Below are 19,258 nucleotides of genomic sequence, written 5' to 3' on the forward strand. Positions count from 1 at the left end.
ATTGCTATTACTTGGGATTTTTCAAATCATCGGGAAACAAATGAGTGAAAGTGTTAAAGTTAACATTTTATTGACCTTGCTAAATTATTGAAGAAATGTGCGGAGAATAAACTTTTCCCTATTAATAAAAAATTGAGATTTGTTGGGGCATCGGGTGGCTCAGTTAGTTAAGCATCCAGCTCGGTTTTAGCTCAGGTCATGATCTCAGGGTGGTGACATTGAGCCTTGCATCTGGCTCCAGAGTGCGCTTGAGGCTCCTCCCCCCCCCCCAAATAAAAAGAAAGAAATCTTTTAAACATTGAGATTTGCTTACCACAGCTATCCCTGAACAAGCTACCTTTATTCAGAATTAGCTGTCAGTTCCAAACACTGATCTGTTTGTTTTAATAACAGTTTAATAACATTTAATAACAGTTTCTAAAGAGAAAAAAGTATATATGTATTAACTCATTTAAAATATTTTAGTACCTAATGTGAACTAAAGCTTTATTTGATAATTTTTAAAATTGGATCTTGAGTTAGTTGTCCATTGACAGAAAGTTCTCTTTCCTCTCTCCATCTCCTTCTCCCTTCCTGTCTTCCCTCCTCTTCCTGGGTTGTGGGGTAAGGTTGGCAGGGTTGGACTTGATCCTCCCCACTCCAGAGAACAGTTCCTCGTGAGTAACCACAGTGTTAGTAGTGAAAACCACTCTGGAGAAAACATAAATGCCATTATTAATTCATTTCGCATCTGTGCAAAGTGAAGTTTACTACCTATCAGTTACATATAAAAAGAATTTCTGTCCCAAGGAAATATATTGTATTTCTTTTTTTTTTTTTTTTTTACAGAGGCTGGCATCCTTTGTCACCTTACCATATAGTGATGTAAAGGCAGTACTCATGAAAGATCTGGTCCTATCCTGTTACCGAATAGTTCCACCCAGAATTACTTCCAGCAGGCCTATGTGTTTTTCTTTCTAAGCAAATGGCAATGAGCAGCTTAATAACCGTTTATGGCAGTGCACATTCACACTTCTCTTCCTTTCTGTGTTTTGAAGGGAAGTCGTTGCGTACGATGATCCTAAAATCCCACTCTTCAACACAGATGTGGACAACCTGGAAGGGAAACCACCACCAGTGTTTGCTTCTGGTAAGTTTACTCAGCCGTCAGTTCTGTGTCAATTGTGAAATGTTTTCTTGATCCAAAACATAAAGAAAAAACTGTTGGGGGCACCTAGGTGATTCAGTAGGTTAAGCATCTGCCTTTGGTTCAGGTCATGATCGCAGTGTCCTGGGTTCGAGCCCCACATCGGGCTCCCTGCTCAGTGGGGAGTCTACTTCTCCCTCGGCCTGCCCCTCCCCTTGTTTATACTCACTCTTTCTCTCTCTCTGTCAAATAAAATCTTTAAAAAACAAAACAAAAACTCTTGGGGTGCCTGGGGTGGCTCAGTCAGTTAAGTGTCTGCCTTCGGCTCGGGTCATGATCCCAGGGTCCAGGGATCGAGCCCTGAGTTGGTCTCCCTGCTCGGCTGGGAATCTGCTCCTCCCTCTGCCTGCTGCTAACCGTCCTTGTGCTCTGTCTCTGTCTGTCTCTCTCAAATAAATGAATAAAGCCTTTGAAAAGAAAGAAAAAAAAAAAAACTCTTACAATCACCACCACCTTCCACCAGCTCAGTGACTTCTATTTTGTGTTTTGTCATCTTAGTTTCATGGTTATACCTTAATAATTAAAATGGTAGATTTTGCTGAGAATGAAGGAACATTACAGAAGGTTGTGGTGTTAGGTGATCGAATATTTCCTCCACCGCCTCCCCACGTCCCCCCAAGTTAACACAGGTGAGTCAAAGTCCAGGAACGGAGTCTAACACGTGAAATTTGCCTTGTCATCGTCCAAGTTTTCCCACCATTCCTTTGTCTGTTTCCACCCTATTGCTTTTGTGTCGCCTGCCCTTTTTATGAAGGTTCCAGGTAGAATCACCATAGGATTCAGCTGGATCCCATACTGCCAGGTCTCACTTCCACGTTTCATTCTCTGAGGCCCCACGGGAAGTAGCGCCTGAGGAAAGGAGTGAGGTGGTTTTCTTTCTGTACAGACGCTAGGACTCACCCCGGTCTGTCTGCCGCTTCCTGCCTTTTCTGACTGTTCTTTTCTCTCTTGCCTGGCAGAAGGCAAATACAGAGCTCTGAAGATGGATTTTTCTCTCCCTCCCTCTACCTACGCTACCATGGCCATTCGCGAAGTGCTAAAAATGGATACCAGCATCAAGAACCAGACCCAGCTGAACACCACCTGGCTCCGCTGAGTCCTTTCCCCCAGGGTTAGAAGACGCACGAGTGTTCGCCGGCTCCCTGTTCCCTTTTCTCTTAGTACAGACCCATAGGAGAACTTTAGATCTTTGTAGTTAAAGATTATTTGTATTTTTTCAGGTTTTTATTAGCTTAATTTGCAGTATTTGTACACATACACAAATCCTGAGGATCCTAATTCTAGCTCAGAGGATATAAATTGATCAGAATATATTTCAGGTGCTTAAATCATAGTAAAATGTCAGCTTTCCTGGCTTTATAATAATTTCAAAAGGACTTTGGTTTAAAGTGCAGTTTTAGGTTTTTGCTACACTCTTAATGGACAACATGAACTTTTAACGTATCCATGAATGGAGTACTCAGTGATGCATTTTAAGAGAAAAGGCAACAAATCTTGACTATGAATAAGTAGCACCCCGCCCCCCAGCTATTACTACAAGTACAGTACTCGTGCTTATTGAAATGATGATAAAACATCGCCAGGTCTGTAGACACACACGTGACTGTGTCATCATCTCACTCCTGCACCAGGTTGAGGCAAGTGCTGAGAGATCTTTCCGTTGCTATAGCTTTGCGTTTATTTTCTCATCACCTTGTGGAAGGTTGGGTTGATAGGGCTTTTTTTTCCTCAAGGTAAACACATGCAGCGATTTTTATTAGTCAAGGTCTGATTTTTACTCCAGGTGCCTTTTATGTTCAGAACTCCTTCCACTGGACCGGTTATTTGCCCCAAAATAAGTGACAGCAGAGAAGAAAACTTTAAACCTTCACAAGGGCTCCTCCAATCAGCAGCATCGGCCTCTGTCACCTGCCGCATAGGTGTTTGCGTTTCTGGCATTGTGTGAAACTTGTCTCTGGCGTGAGAGGCTACACGGGCCTTGCCAAGGGTGTGTGTGACGTCAGTGCACCGATTTTTATTTTCTACCATTTCTAGAACAGAGTATAATAAATATTTTTTAAAACTCCTTTCTACTAGTTATATGTTAATCAAATAAATTCTCTAAAACCGAGCGCATATGAGAACCTTGGCCCAGACTGAGGGCAAGGAACGAAGTGAATGAGGGGTCCTCAGAGATGGTGTCCACACAAAGAGGTGTCCTGCGCGGGTGTGAGATGTCACGAGGATACCCTAGTTGCATGTCAGGCTCTATGGTGGTTGGACCAGTTAGACTGAATTCAGGGTTATTCTTCCCGTAGCATCCTTCACTTGCTTCCCAGCACGCTTTCTGGAGAGAGGAACGGAGAAGAGCTTTCCTACCAGGAACATCCCCCCATGGCGGTGTGGGTGACGTGTCCCGTGTCTGGCAGTGGAAGACTGAGAACTGGTTTTCAACCCTTGTGTATTAGTGGCGTCCATCACACTGCAGAGGTGAGAAAGGATGAGAGATCTCATGGGAAAGAACCCTCTCAGCTGGCTAGTTTCTATAGAATCTTCTGGCCTACAAAAGCCCAATTTGTTAAATGTATGTTGGACTGTTGGTGCTTTGCAGCGCTAGCAAGTTACTTTCCTTCGTCAGACTGATGAGTGGAAAAGGACTCATGCAGGGGACCTAACTGCCTAATGCAGGTGCCTCCAGTAGTTCTGCATTTATAAATTTACGTTACTAGGGGGAAAAGGCTAAACTTAGAAACATGGTCTTCATCCGGGGAATACTTACAGCCCTGTGGCATGAGTTCGTTTGCCTGCTGCATTAGCCCCTGCCAGCTTGTGCATTTCCTCGTAAACACCACTGGGAAAGAGAGGATTCAAGGCTGAGTCTTCGCGCCGCCTTGAGACTCGGGGACCGCCCATCTAACCCCGGGACTTGCCGGCTTGGAATAAATCATTGCCTTAGCATCGACGTCAGGACGTTTTGTTGCTGTTCACAAAGGGGACACATTTCTGTGAGCCTCGTCCTCCATGTACATATACCTTCTGTTCTCAGTTTTTGCCTAACAGAAATCATAAAAGACCCTTATTTTTTATGATATAAACTCAGCACTGTTAATTAAGAAGCTAAATAATCACACGCATATTATCACCTGTTTCTGTTCATGGTTTCATGTTGCAGAGAGTAACCAGACAGCCTCTAATTACACTAATAAAAGAATACTTCCGACTTGAGTCCAGCCAAAAACTTAGCACCCGCAGTAGCACACATACTTAAAACTTGACCAGCTGTGCCACACAGTGCAAACGAGCACAAGCTGCCATTTTTACCAGGATGCTTTTTGTGGCCAAGCTTGCACTAACAAAGTAAAGATCTCTTTGTATGTGTGTTACACAATAGGGTGTGTGTGTGTATGTGCGTGTGTGTGAGACTTCCAGTCTGTACGGATGTGTGTGTGTGCGGTATTCGGAGGCAGAGACAGTGCTCTGGCGCTGCCACCGTGAGGAAGTGACAGCACAGCGGACGAGCTCCAAGCTGTGAGGGTCCGGGTTCTGTCCCCCACAAGCTGAAGGGTGTGGCTACAGAGCCAAGGATTACAGCACGGTTCTGTCTGATCAGGGAAATCTGCCTTCCTGATTTATAGGGCCATATTCCTATAGGCTAAAACATCTCAGTTTTGGATCATGAATTGAAAAATTGAAGGAAAAAGTATGGATGTTGCCTTATGGGGAAGGAAAGAGAGCAAGTGTGTGTAGACACACCCACACACCCCTACACATACATAGATAGGCTAACTTTTACATGACTTTAAATAAGACCCCCTACTCTAAGTCAGGGCTTTCCAAACTTGAATGTGCGTGGGAACCCCCTGGCAGTCTTGTACACAGTGGGTGTACTTCGGGAACTGCGAGTGGAGTCGGAAATACTTTGCAGTTCTAACAAACTTCCGGAGGGTCCTGTGTTGCTAGTCTGCACACCGCACTTGGGGAAGCAAGGCTCCAGACACAGTGGCCAGTGCAGCAGCCACCAGCCACGGGTGGTTAACTTAATTTAACTAAAAAAAGTTTTAAGGTGTTATTATTTATTCCACAGAGAGATAGACCAAGAGCATAAGCAGGGGGAGCAGCAGGCGAAGGGCGAGGGAGAAGCAGATGCCCCGCCGAGCAGGGAGCCCATTGCGGGTCTCGATGCCAGGACCCTGGGATCATGACCTGAGCTGAAGGCAGATGTTTAACTGACTGAGCCTCCCAGGTGCTCTCCCCACCAAATTTTTTTAAGTTAAATCAAATGTATAATGGAGCTTTTCAGCTACCCACAGTTGTACTGCTCCATTGCCATGTATGGGTGGTGGTGGCTGTCCGGAATGGCACCACTCTAGATGTCACACACCAATCACCTGAGCTACACAGGAGTCTGTCGACCAGGTGTGACACCCAGTGGTCCTAATGACTAAGGGCACATTGTACATGTTCAACATGTGCAAGTAGGATGACCTTGCAATTAGATCCAGAGCTCATATTGATGATTTAGGAGTCCCTCTTGAAATAAATCATCTTAAGAGTATTCCTTAAACTTGCTTCCATTTTCTGGTCTTCTCTGGGACCACCTATGGTCCTGTTTTCCTTCTCTCTGTCCTTGCTTTGATCTGGATACCTCCTCCAAAGATTTAGTCAACCCTGTCTTGGGAAAATCATCCCCTCAAAAGTTGTAACTGCTTTAAATAAAAATGTTCCTTCTTGGGGCACCTGGGTGGTTCAGTTGGTTAAGCTTCTGCCTTCAGCTCAGGTCATGATCCCAGGGTCCTGGGATCAAGCCCTGCATTGGGCTCCCTGCTCAGCGGATGAGTCTGCGCCCTTTCCCTCTGTGATCCCTCTAGCACTCTCACTCAAATAATATCTTTAAAAAAAAAAATGTTCCTTTGGTGGCGCACACTGTGGCTTCTAATGAAAGCAGCAACTATGAAAAGCACGGATGGCTAGAGTCCATTTGGTTTGGAGGTCTAGCATGAGTACAGGGATCACTTTGTGTGGCAGCTTCTCCACCTGTACTGAAGACTCTGGGAAAGTGACCAGTATGTAAAAGAGATGCAAAGGGACCTATAATGGGAGACGTTATTCAAGACCCTTATCTTCTAATGTATACCTCCTATTGTGTCAGGAGCTCCGAATGTTGCTTTAGAACAATGCCATCCAAGAGAAATATAATATCTGTTCATATGTAATTCAGAATTTTGTAGTAGCTGTATTAAGATAGTAAAAAGATCCATTGATAGATGAAGGGATAAAGACACAATGGACTATTGCTCAGCTATAAAAAAAGATGAGATCTTACCATTTATAACAAATGGGTATTTAGAGGGTATAATGCTAGGGAAATAAATCAGACGAAGACAAATACTGTATGGTTTCACTTATGTGTGGAATCTAAAAAAAAAAACTAAAAGCAGAAACAGACCCATACATTCAGAGAATAAACTGATAGTTGCTGGGGGGAGGGTAGTGGATAGACAATGGGAGGAGGGGTGTGGGAGATAATAGGCTTCAGGTTTTATGGAAGGAATAAGTCATGGGAATAAAAGGCACAGTCTAGGGAGTGTAGTCAATGATACTGTAATAGCATTGTATGGTAACAGATGGGAGCTACACTAATGAGCACAGCATAAGGTATAGACTTGTCGGAATACTATGTTGTATGCTGGAAGCTAATGTAACATTGTGTGTCATCTATACTTCCGTTAAAAAAGTAAAAAGGGGCACCTGGCTTAGCTGGTAGAGCCTGTGACTCTCAATCTTGGGGTCTTGGGTTCATGCCCTACATTGGGTATAAAGATTACTTAAAAAAAAGTAATAATTTAAAAAGAGACAAGTGAGATTAACTTTGTGTATTTTACTTAAACCAATATATCCCAAATATCACTTCAACATGTAATTAATATTAAAAGCTAAAAACAGGGGTGCCTGGGTGGCTCAGTGGGTTAAGCCTCTGCCTTCGGCTCCGGTCACGATCTCCGGGTCTTGGGATCAAGTCCCGCATGGGGTTCTCTGCTCGGTGGGGAGCCCGCTTCCCCCTCTCTCTCTTGCCTGCCTCTCTGCCTACTTGTGATCTCTCTCTCTGTCAAATGAATAAATAAAATCTTTTAAAAAAATAAAAAAGCTAAAAACAGGGGCACTTTGCTGGCTCAGTCAGTAGAACATGTGACTCTTGATCTCGGGGTTGTGAATTCTAGCCCCACATTTAGGTATAGAGATTATTTAAAAATAAAAATAAAAAAAAAAAGATAATTAAAGCTAAATACATTCTCCCTTTTGTACTGAGTCTTTAACATCCAGTGTGTATTTCATACTTAAAACAGATCTCAACTAGGACCAGCCACATCTCCTGTGCTCAATAGCCACATGGGACCAATGACTACAATATTGGATAGCAAAGTTCTAGAAAGATCCTTCCTTTATTGCATGTCATCAGTATGATGGCAAATTTGTCTTAAGTGTTACAGTTTAATATGTAAAATTGGGAATATGGGAGGAAAGTTAATTAAATATGATTTTGAAAAGCTTATTAGATTATTAAGTTTTATGGAGATTGGAGTAAGTATTTTTGCTATGGGAGCACATAAATATCATTAATAGATTTTGAAATATTTCAGAATGCTTGAAGTTTTCCTTAAGCAGTTTCAATCACACTCTGGAATTTTCTCTCTTTAAATATTGCAGAAGCTAATCCTCAGTGCAACCTCTAGATTATAAATTCCAAATCTATGGAATATAAATTGAGGTTTCAGGGCATGAGAATGAGGATTATGTGACTGATTAGCATAAACCAGAAATTCAGGTTGTGTGGGGGTGGTAAGACAACTGTGGCGGGGCTGAGATTTTTGTCTTACTTGTTTTTCTTTTTCTTTTTTATTTTTTTATTTTATTTTATTTTTTTTTTTAAAGATTTTATTTATTTGTCAGAGAGAGAGAGAGAAAGAGGTCACAAGTAGGCTGAGAGGCAGGCAGAGGCAGAGGGAGAAGCAGGTTCCCTGCCGAGCAAGGAGCCTGATGTGGGACTCGATCCCGGGACGCTGGGATCATGACCTGAGCAGAAGGCAGATGTTTAACCAACTGAGCCACCCAGGCGTCCCTGTTTTTCTTTTTATTAACAGCTTTGTTGCTGGGCCATCTTGGCCTCTTAGAGCAAGGTCTCTGTGCATTAATTAGAAGGAAGTCAGAATGTGAGTATCTTTAAACAGTGAAAATCTTTCAAAATTAGATATAGTCTGTTTTTTTAATTGAAGTGCAGTTGACATACAGTATTAGTTTCAAGTGTAAAATACAGTGCTTCAACATTTATATACATGACAAAGTGATCACCTTGATACACCTACCTACCATCTGTCACAATACAAAGTAGTTACATATTATTAACTATGTTTCCTATGCTGTACATTTTACCCACAGGTCTTACTTATTTAATACCTGGAAGTTTGTACTTTTAATCCTCTTCCCTTATTCTGCCCAAATCCCACAAGATACAGTTTACTTATTTTTAGATTCCACCCCCACCCAGGGGGAAAACATGACGGGGGCTGGGTAGGGGGAGGATCAGGGGAGAAGCAGATCCCTAAAGTTGTTTTTTGTTTTTTGTTTAAGATTTTATTTATTTATTTGACAGAGAGATCACAAGTGGGCAGAGAGGCAGGCAGAGAGAGAGGGGAAAGCAGGCTTCCTGCTGAGCAGAGAGCCCGATGCAGGGCTTGATCCCAGGATCCTGAGATCATGACCTGAGCTGAAGGCAGAGGATTAACCCACTGAGCCACCCAGATGCCCCTAAAGTTTACTTTAAATACAGCACAGCTTATTGGTATCTCTGGCTTTTTTGTAGGAAAACATATGGCATTCATTCCACAAATGTTTATTCCATTCCTGGTATATGGAATGAACTGTGTTGCCATCTTTTTTTTTTTTTTAATTAACATATAATGTTTTATTTGCCCCAGGGGTGCAGGTCTGTGAATCATCAAGCTTTCACATGTCACAGCACTCACCATAGCACATACCCTCCCCAGTGTCCATCACCCAGCCACCCTATCCCTCCCTGCACCCCCACCCCAGCAACCCTCAGTTTGTTTCCTTAGATTAAGAGTCTCTTATGGTTTGTCTCCCTTTGGATCCCGTCTTGTTTCATTTTTTCCTTCCCTAACCCCTATACCCCACCGCCCTGAATCTCAAATTCCTCATAACAGAGAGATCTTAACGATAATTGTCTTTCTCTCATTGACTTATTTCGCTCAACATAATACCGTCTAGTTCCGTCTTTAAGTAGACCTTGCCTTGAGGGAGCTCCTGAGGTCAGTTTGTCCACTACTTCCTTCCTGTGCATCTACTGACTGATGGCAAAGGAGAAAGAGTCCGTGAGCGTGGTAGTAAAGGGACACCCAGCAGAATAAATACGTAACTGCAGAAAGTACATCAGAAAATGGAAGCTTTGTTAAATGAATAGTCAAGATAACGGAGATAGTTGTTTTTCACAGAACTTTGAAGAACTTTGTAGCACTTAAGACGTTAAGGGTATATTTGTTCTTAGATGTGTAATGTCCTAATTTTAGGTTCAGTGAAGACAGATAATTGCAAAGACATAACTGATATTGTAATAGTTCTGTATAGTGACAGAGGTAGCTAACACCTGTGAGCACAGCATAGCATACAGACAAGTCAAAATCACTCTTGTGGACCCGAAACTAACGTTACATTGTCAACTATACTCAAATTAAAAAATTAAATAAAAAGGCATGACTACACTGACCCACCAGAGAGGGCACCTGGCTGGCTCAATCAGTGGAGCATGTCAGGGTCATGAGTTCAAGCCCCACATTGGGTGCAGAGCTTCCTTTAAAAAAAAATGAAAAAATAATAAAACTGAGAGTATCCATTTACTGTCCACTAAAATATTAAGGGCAAGACTAAATGTTAAAAAATCCAGATGATTTTCTCTTATAGCTCATGTTACTTTTTTTTTTTTTTTTTTTAGATTTTATTTATTTGACAGAGATCACAAATAGGCAGAGAGGCAGACAGAGAGAGAGGAGGAAGCAGGCTCCCCGCAGAGCAGAGAGCCCGATGCGGGACTCGAACCCAGGACCCTGGGATCATGACCTGAGCTGAAGACAGAAGCTTTAACCCACTGAGCCACCCAGGCGCCCCTCGTGGTACATTTTTTAAAGATACTTTATTTATTTATTTAAAAAGAGCGTGAGTGAGCAGGAGGGGAGGAAGAGCAGAGGGAGAGCCACCCAGGCGCCCCTCATATTACCTTCCAAATGAGTTTCTGATTCGTATTTGTAGTCAAAATCACCAAAGCTAATGTTTAAGAATTCACAATGTATTTTATCTTTTCAAAGAAACAGCTTTTGCTTTCATTGCTTTTTCTCGATTGTTTTCTCGTTTCCAATTTCACTGATTGCTGCTCTATTTTTTTTTCTTTGCTTGTTTTAGGCATAAATTGCTGTTCTTTAGTTGCCTAAGAGGGAAGCTTAGGTCATTGACTTTAGGTCTTCTTTTCTAGAACATGCATTTAATGTTGTAAATGCCCTGCTAAGCACTGATTTTACTGCATCCCCAAATTTTGGTAAGTTGTATTTTCATTTTCATTTAGTTCAAAATAGGTTCTAAGTTTTTCTTGCAGGCTCTTTTTTGACTAGTATGTTATTTAAAGAGTCTTGTTAATCTCCAGATATTTGGGGTTTACAAGCTTTCTGTAGTTGGTTTCTCGTTTAAATTCATGTGCTCTGGGGCACCTGGGTGGCTCAGTCCGTTGAGCATCTGCCTTTGGCTCAGGTCATGATCCAGGATTCCTGGGGCTGAGCCCCTGCATCAGCAGGGGGTCTGCTTATCCCTCTCCCTCACCCCTGCTCATGCTTGCCCGCTCGCTCACTCTCTTGTGTTCTCTTTCTCAAATAAATAAAATCTTTCAAAAATAAATAAATAATTTCATGTGATCTGAGAATGTTGCTTTGTATATATGTCTTTTCAAAAATTTCTTCACGTATGGTTTATGGCCCAGAATACAGTTTATCTTGGTGAGTGTTCACGTGAGCCTGAGAAGAATGTATATTCTGCTGTTGTTAGACGAAATGTTCTATAGATGTTGAGCAGACCAAGTTGACTTATAGTGCTGTTCAGGTCAACTAGATCCTTACTGATTTTCTACCTTCTGGATCTATTCATTACCGAAAGAGGAGTGTTCGAGTCTCTTGAAGCAATAGTGGGTTTATCTGTCTCTCCTTGAATTTCTGTCAGTTTTTGCCTCACATATTTTGACACACTGTTGTCAAGTGCATAGGTGTTTAAGACTGTTAAGTCTAGGGACGCCTGGGTGACTCAGTTGGTTAAGCGGCTGCCTTCGGCTCTGGTCATGATCCCGGTGTCCTGGGATCAAGTCCCATATCGGGCTCTTTGCTCGGCGGGGAACCTGCTTCTCCCTCTGTCTCTGCCTGCCTCTCTGCCTACTTGTGATCTCTCTCTCTCTGACAAATAAATAAATAAAATCTTAAAAAAAAAAAAGACTGTTAAGTCTACTTGGAGAATTAACTTCTTTATCTTTACATAATGCTCCTCTTTATCTCTGATCATTTTCCTTCTGAAATCTGACATTAATACAGCTACTCCAGGTTACTTTTTATTAGTGTTTGCAGGGTATCACTTTACTTTTAACTTAAATCTTTATATTTATAGTGGACTTCTTTTAGACAACATACAATTGGGTCTTGGGTTTTGTTTTTGGTTTTTTTTTTTAAAGATTTTATTTATTTATTTGACAAAGAGAGATCACAAGTAGGCAGAGAGGCAGGCAGAGAGAGAAGAGGAGGCAGGCTCCCTGCTGAGCAGAGAGCCCGATGCGGGGCTCCATCCCAGGACTCTGGGATCATGACCTGAGCCGAAGGCAGAGGCTTAATCTACTGAGCCACTCAGGCACCCCTGGGTCTTGTTTTTTAGATCCACTCTGATAGTAGCAGTTAAGGTCTACTTAGCCTGCTGAAGAGGGCTTTTTCTTGCCTTGAAACTTAGTATGCCTTACAAATTTTTGTTGAAAGCCTGACATCATGTATTGGGTAATAGGAGATAAGTAGGTGTCCAGTGTGTGGTTTGGTGTTAATCTGGCTAGGAGTTGGACTGTTTCTCATGTTTGTTGCAGCTGTAGGTGTCGGAGGCTTTCATGGCCTCTCACGTCCTTGTTTTATCTTCCCCGGAAACTCCTTCTTAAATAGAATCTGTACCTTTGCTGCTCTTTCAGCTATAGTCCACTGTTATTTTGTAGCCCTGTTGGCACGGTGAGGGGTATAATCTTATTCTAAATCCTATACTAAACCTCAGTTTTTTAAGGGGTCTGTGTCCCTGAGTGTGACTTTCACAAGTGCCTCTCAGCATTTTTCCCTTTAGGTGTGACAGGAAGGCTAGAGGGGGGCTGAATTTGGGTAATTTCCTTCCCCCAGAGTCAGATAAAGCTCTGTTAAGGTCTACTTACCCTGCTGAAGAGGGCTTTGTCATGGAGAACACTCTGTACATATATCAAAACGGTCACTTTTCCCTCCCCCCTGCCAGAAACACAAGTGTTTCTTCTTGGCTTTTCATAATGAGAACTTAGTGGGGTTTCTAGAAGTAAAATCTACTAGAATGTGGGGGGCCTTTGTAAGGCCACAGCCAGTAGGAGTTTCCTGCCCCAAGCTAGTCCACACCCAGCCCCTGGCAATTCTTCAGTTACTGTTTTACTCATCTACCAGTTTATGGCTCCAGGAGCTTCTGTCCCAGGTAAGCTGATCTCATCTGTGATTCTCTGTGTTTTCCTGTCTCCAGATTCTGAGGTAACAGCTTGCCCTGCAGCCTGAATTCTCTGATGGCTCCAAGAAAACTCATTCAAGTCACTGATTTTCAGTTTGTTCAGGTTTTTCCTTATAAGGACATGGGTGACAACTTCCAAACTCTTTATATATCAGAACTGAAACTCGAAGTCCCCCCCATATGTATTTTTTCACATTAAACATGTACATAATTATATATAGTCTTTCTTGGGGGCACCCGAGTGGATCAATCAGTTGAGCATCTCTCTGTGATCTCTCTCTCTGACTCTTGATGTTGTCTTAGGTTATGATCTCAAGATCGAGCCCTGCATTCGCTCTGTTCTGGGCGTGGAGCCGGCTTCAGATTCTCTCAGGGCTCCAAGGTGGGTCAGTCCTTTGAGCCTCCAAATTTTGATTTTGGCTCAGGTCATGGGAATGAGCTCCAAGCTGGGCTCTGTGCTCAACTTGGAGTCTGCTTATCCCTCTCCTCTCTCTCTCTTAATTAAATAAAAATCTAAAAAAAAAATGCTCCCTCCCTCTGCTTCTCCCCCTTGCTCCCGCTCTCTCTCTCTAATTTATTAATTTATTTTTTAAAAAGATTTTATTTATTTATTTGACAGAGATCACAAGTAGGCAGAGAGGCAGGCAGGGCGGTGGGGGGGAAGCAGGCTCCCTGCTGAGCAGAGAGCCCCATGCGGGGCTCGATCCCAGGACCCTGGGATCATGACTTGAGCTGAAGGCAGAGGCTTTAACCCACTGAGCCACCCAGGCACCCCTCTAATTTATTAATTTAAAAATAAATAGTCCCGGGGCACCTGGGTGGCTCAGTGGGTTAAGCCTCTACCTTCGGCTTGGGGTCCGGGTATTGAGCCTGCATCGGGCTCTCTGCTCAGTGGGGAGCCTGCTTCTCCCTCCTCTCTGCCTACTTGTGATCTCCCTGTCAAATAAACAAATAAAATGTTTTTAAAAAAATAAAAATTAAAAAAATAAAAAATAAAAATAAATAGTGCCCCCACTTGGAATAAATGTCATTCTTGTGCTTCTCAAACACCATTGTATTAATCCTAAACCTCCTAACATGACTGTTATTAACAGTTTGCTATTATTTCTAATTTCTTCTCTATGTTTATATGTGTGTATATATCCATATCTGTATGTGCCTGTACACAAAGATGGACATACACACATACATATGTATATACACACACATTTTTAATCAAGGTGTGTATACTATACTGCATCATTTTTTCCATGTAATACTCTGTGCTTTTTTCTTTAAAAGCTAAATTTATGTCAAATGAGGCTTATGGGCACCTGGGTGGCTCAGTCGTTAAGCATCTGCCTTCGGCTCAGGTCATGATCCCAGGGTCCTAGGATCAAGTTCCGAGTTGGGCTCCCTGCTCAGTGGGAAACCTGCTTCTCCCTCTCCCACTCCCACTTGTGTTCCCTCTCTCGCTGTCTCTCTATCAAAAACAATGAATAAAATCTTAAAAAAGAAATTTTTAAATGAGGTTTATATTCAACTGACAGAACTATATTTTTCCTGAAATTTCATCTGTTATTCAAAATCAGTCATTTTATCCAATAAAAATATATTAAGGGGCATCTGAGTAGCCCAGTCAGAGGAGCATGCAAATCTTGATCTCGGGGTTATGAGTTTGAGCCCCATGTGGGTGTAGAGAGAGATTACTTAAATAGTGAAACTTGTAAAAATATATATATATATATATATATTAAGTAGGTGGCTATGGAATTCTATTAAAAACATAGGCAAAAACTCTAACTCGTAGCCCACTAATTTTTCTTCAGGGACTCAATTAAATTATATATTTTTTTCCCTAAGTTCCAAATAAAATACCAACATATAATAAATTTTAAAAAAACCTCTGCTCACTTTTTTCCACTTTCCATCATGTGAGAGTTCAACAGATATTCTAAAATACAATTTTTTTAGTACCTATACTTTCAGGTATGTTTCTGCTTTAACATGGCAGACTGAACACACACATCTGACTTTCATTTAACTATGAAATTATAGGAGAGGGAGCAGGTTGGAAGACATCGAAGAGAAAAAGAAGAGGAAACTGGATTTAGCCCAACGTACTGTATGTAATGAGGGAATCCTGGCACTTGGCAAGCTTGAAGTCGAGAAAAGAAAGAGCAGGGCTGGGCTGGGAAGCCATATTTAGAGTAAGTCATGAAAGAAGCATGCTTGGAATTACAAGGACAGCTGGTTACCTCCCCTCTCTTTTCCACCATTTATTTGTTCAACAAATATTTGTTGGGCACTTTGTAAAGGACTAGGCTCTGTTCCAAGTGCTGTTGCCCTTGAAGCCCATGAACAGCTCTCCAAAGAAAGTGGGCACGTGGCCTGAGGAGGGCGAAGGAGAACAGTGTCTGAGTGGACTTCAGACTCCGCCACGGATGTGTGCGTGGGGAGGAGGGAAAGGCAGCTCGTAGGAGGAAACACACTTGACCTGTTCCATCTGAAGTAGAACCCTTTTCAGTTTGGCAATTGTGGGGTTCCCCAGTCTGCCTGGCTCTTCACCCACACATCTTGTCGGTGAGGCACGCTGGAAGGCAGGCCCTGAGGTCCTCAGTGTCCTCAGAAGCAGCTCACTCTCCCCATAGGGAGAGGCCAACGGGAGCCAGAGAACATCACTGCTGAAACCTGCCCACCACAGCCAAGGCCAACCCTTGGAGGCGTTTGCACCGATGTCTGAGTGAACGTCTGAGCAAGCGAGACGGAAAGAAACATGGCAGCAGCATGGACGGGAAGGCCCAAGATGAACCAACTGAATCACGGACCCCACAGGAGACTTAAATAACTCTAGAAAGAAGAGATTTCAAATGGTCCTAACTAGTATCCTCAGATGTTGGTGCATCTGTCCGACAGTCTGCAAGGAAAGGGAGTGATTGCCTGAAAACCATCATGGATGGTAAAGTGGGCTGGCGCAAGGACCCGTAATCAGGAGGACAGAGTAGAGGAAGCCTCTCAGAACAGAAATCAGACCACAGATGGAGGCGACGTCGCTGTAAAGAAGGAGAACAAAGACGTGTGTGGAGAGATAAATCATAGAAAATCTCCTCTCACCGAAGAAAAATGCCACTCGCTGTCAAGCAGGACTAGTTGGAAAGGCCCGCACGTTCTGATGAGATTTCAGAGCCAAAAATCTTCCGAAGACAGGGGTGAAAAGCCGTGACACCTGCAGAGTATCCACATCAGACCGACGTCAGATTTCTCATCACCAAATGCTGCAGGGTGTGGGAGCAATGGCTTCAGAGATGGAGGAGACAAGCGTTAGAACCTAAAATTCTATACTTAGCTACGGCATCAGTCAAATGTAAAGACCAAATGAAGATGGCTTCAAACATAAAGAGAGCCCCTGCATGGGGGATTTTTAAAAGAGATTCTCCAACAAAATTTTAAAAATCCAGAAGGAACGTCTGGCTGGCTCAGTCACTAGGGCATGTGACTCTTGATCTCGGGGTTGTGAGTTCAAGCCCCAGGTTGGGTGTAGAGATTGCTAAATAAATACATAAATAAATAATCCAACAATGAACCATGATGTGGGAGTAGCAGTTAGAAACTAAAGTGCAACATAGTTCATGTAAGAAATAAAAGAGGAAATATGTGGAAGGTTCTTTTTTGAGTGCCAGAATGTTAACAGCATAGGGTTACATTTTCCTTTTTTTATTAGTTCCAATATACTAGTTGGTTCTGTAATGATATTTACACATTCACATCTTTTATGACACCTTCTTTGGTCTTTTAGGATTTATTCATTCAATAAATGTTTATTGAGGGGTATCTAGGGGGCTCCTTGGGTTAAGTGACTGCCTTTGGCTCGGGTCATGATCCCTGGGTCCTGGGATCCAGCCCTGCGTCAGGCTTCTGCTCAGCACAGAGTCTTCTCTCTCTCTCCCTCACTTTCCCCCATCCAGCCTCACCCCCCTGCGCATTCTCTTTCTCTGAAATAAGTAATAAAATCATAAATAAATAAATGTATGTTTATTGAGCACTTGTTGGCCAGGAACAGTTCCTGGCATTGGGAACATTCAGTGAACACAACATGGACTTACTCTCTTCCAAGTGGGAGACACCTCAGGAAGGTGGCCGAGATCTGAATCAAGTGAGGGAATGAGCCATGAAGAGCAAATACAAAGCCTCCAAGGCAAAAACACATGGGGCTAGCTGTAGCCAAGAGGAAATTCAGCTTTATATTTTAGTGGATAAACAGTGTATAAATATTTGTCTTGACAAGTAGGATAATATAACTAGAAAAAATTGGGAGGATCTTAAAAGAATAAATATACTAATTTACTCATTTTCATAGATACAGTGTGACATTTAAGAAGTAGATGATGTCATATAATATCTAAAGAGAGAAAGATAGCCAGTAGAAGTAGAAGATCAAACTGGAACTGTTGGGAGTAAATGAGAAGTGACCATATAAGTGAATCACTTATATACCAGGAAGGAGAAAATACAGCCTAAAGTCAGGATACAAACAGGGATGGATTTTATTTCATGTTATCAGGATAATGAGCTAAAGAATGAAAACCAGAAACTATGAAGAGTGGTTGTCTGTGCACATGAACCTGGAAATGAGAAAGGGGCGACTTTCATTTTTCATTTTCTACCTTCTGTTCTACTTCAGTTCTTTCTACCTTTTCTTTTTATTTTGCCTGCATAGCTATATTTTTATTATTTTTTTTGCATAACTATATATTTTTTAAAGATTTTATTTATTTATTTGACAGAGAGCACAAGTAGATGGAGAGACAGGCAGAGAGAGAGAGAGAGAGGAGGAAGCAGGCTCCCCGCTGAGCAGAGAGCCCGATGTGGGACTCGATCCCAGGACCCTGAGATCATGACCTGAGCTGAAGGCAGCGGCTTAACCCACTGAGCCACCCAGGCGCCCCGCATAACTTTATTTTTAAAAACCACTTTCAAATAATATAACACCAATTTTGTTCCCATAAGCCTTCCAAGTAACATAAAAATACAAACAATAATAATAGTAACAATAAGATGAATAAAAGAAGGAGGAAAAATCATTACAGGAAGTTGGAAGTTTGGGTAATGTCAGTACTTAAAAATTATTTAAGATCTATGTGACAGATTTTTCATGACTTAGCCATTCAAAAATTAATGCTCTGTTGAATATTTCTCGAGATTCTGCTGACTCCAATGGAAAATTCTGTCTTCAGAGATGATGATCTGCTGGAGAACTCTGAGAGAATGAGCCAAATCATTCTAGCCAAAATTCCTTGACCAACACAATATTTTAGTTTCATTTGAAATTTGACCTGATTTTCTAAATGTAGTTTAGATGTTGAGAAAATGGATACTTTGTTGTGACATATTGATAAAGGGCCTGGAAAAATGAACATAGTAACCAAGATTTGAAACACAAGCTAATTTTTTTAAAAAGATTTTATTTATTTATTTGACTGAGAGAGAATCACAAGTAAGCAGAGAGGCAGGCAAAGAGAGAGGGGGAAGCAGACTCCCTGCTGAGAGGAGATCCTGATCCCCAGCTTGATCCTAAGACCCTGAGATCATGACCTGAGCCGAAGGCAGATATCCAAAGACTGAGACAGCCAGGTACCCAAAGATTTCACCATTTCTGAAAAATGTATTGCCGGTGTCAATGCTTTTGATGGATATTGAACATACCATACAACTCCCATATTACTCAGCGTTTATAGCTGTCACATTCACTGTGATTCTACATTGTTTCCAGTATCTGATTATTTCATTCAGCCTTCCTATATGGTCATGTCTGGACATGTACTTAGTGAAATGCATATTTCCTTTATTTCTGCCCTATAATATAGTTGGATCATTATACTGATCCTTTATGAAATTACTTGAGGAGAAATGATAGGACCAATGAGTTTCCTTTATAGATAAAATGAAAAATGTTTTAAATAAAATAATTAAAATATTTGTAATAATAACTTTCGGTAATAATCCCTAAGTGAATCTACAGATTCAGTGTAATTCCTATCAAAATTCCAACCGATTATTTTGCAAAATGAACAGTGTTCTTAAAGTTCATAAAGAAATGCAGGAGACCCCAAATCACCAAACAGTCTTACACAAGAAAAGTTGGAGGACTCCCATTTCAGATTTCAAAACCTACTCCAAAGCTAATGTAAAATGGCACATGAACAGTGTGTTATCTGCATAAGGATGGATGTATAGATCAATGAAACAGAATTGAGAGTCCAGAAGTAAATCCATACCAAACACGTATGATCAACTGCTCGTTTT

The 19,258-nt window shown here is 41.8% G+C and overlaps 1 protein-coding gene across 2 annotated transcripts in view; it reads left to right on the plus strand.

Annotated features, from left to right (window-relative positions):
- The window catches only part of LOC111155333 (pseudouridylate synthase 7 (putative)), a 57,960-nt gene extending 53,814 nt beyond the window's left edge, over positions 1-4,146 (plus strand). Inside the window, exons 16-17 of one of the 2 annotated variants that reach the window (XM_022515483.1) lie at positions 1,038-1,129; positions 2,146-4,146. In XM_022515483.1, coding sequence (XP_022371191.1) covers positions 1,038-1,129; positions 2,146-2,282 — 229 coding nt within the window. In that variant the 3' untranslated portion in view covers positions 2,283-4,146. The remainder of the gene's footprint in view (positions 1-1,037; positions 1,130-2,145) is intronic. The other variant, XM_022515482.1, reaches the window with a different exon arrangement.
- Positions 4,147-19,258: the final 15,112 nt, after the last annotated feature.

This window comes from Enhydra lutris, unplaced genomic scaffold (assembly GCF_002288905.1).
Source record: "Enhydra lutris kenyoni isolate GAN:26980312 unplaced genomic scaffold, ASM228890v2 scaffoldscaffold40, whole genome shotgun sequence".
Taxonomy (NCBI): domain Eukaryota; kingdom Metazoa; phylum Chordata; class Mammalia; order Carnivora; family Mustelidae; genus Enhydra; species Enhydra lutris.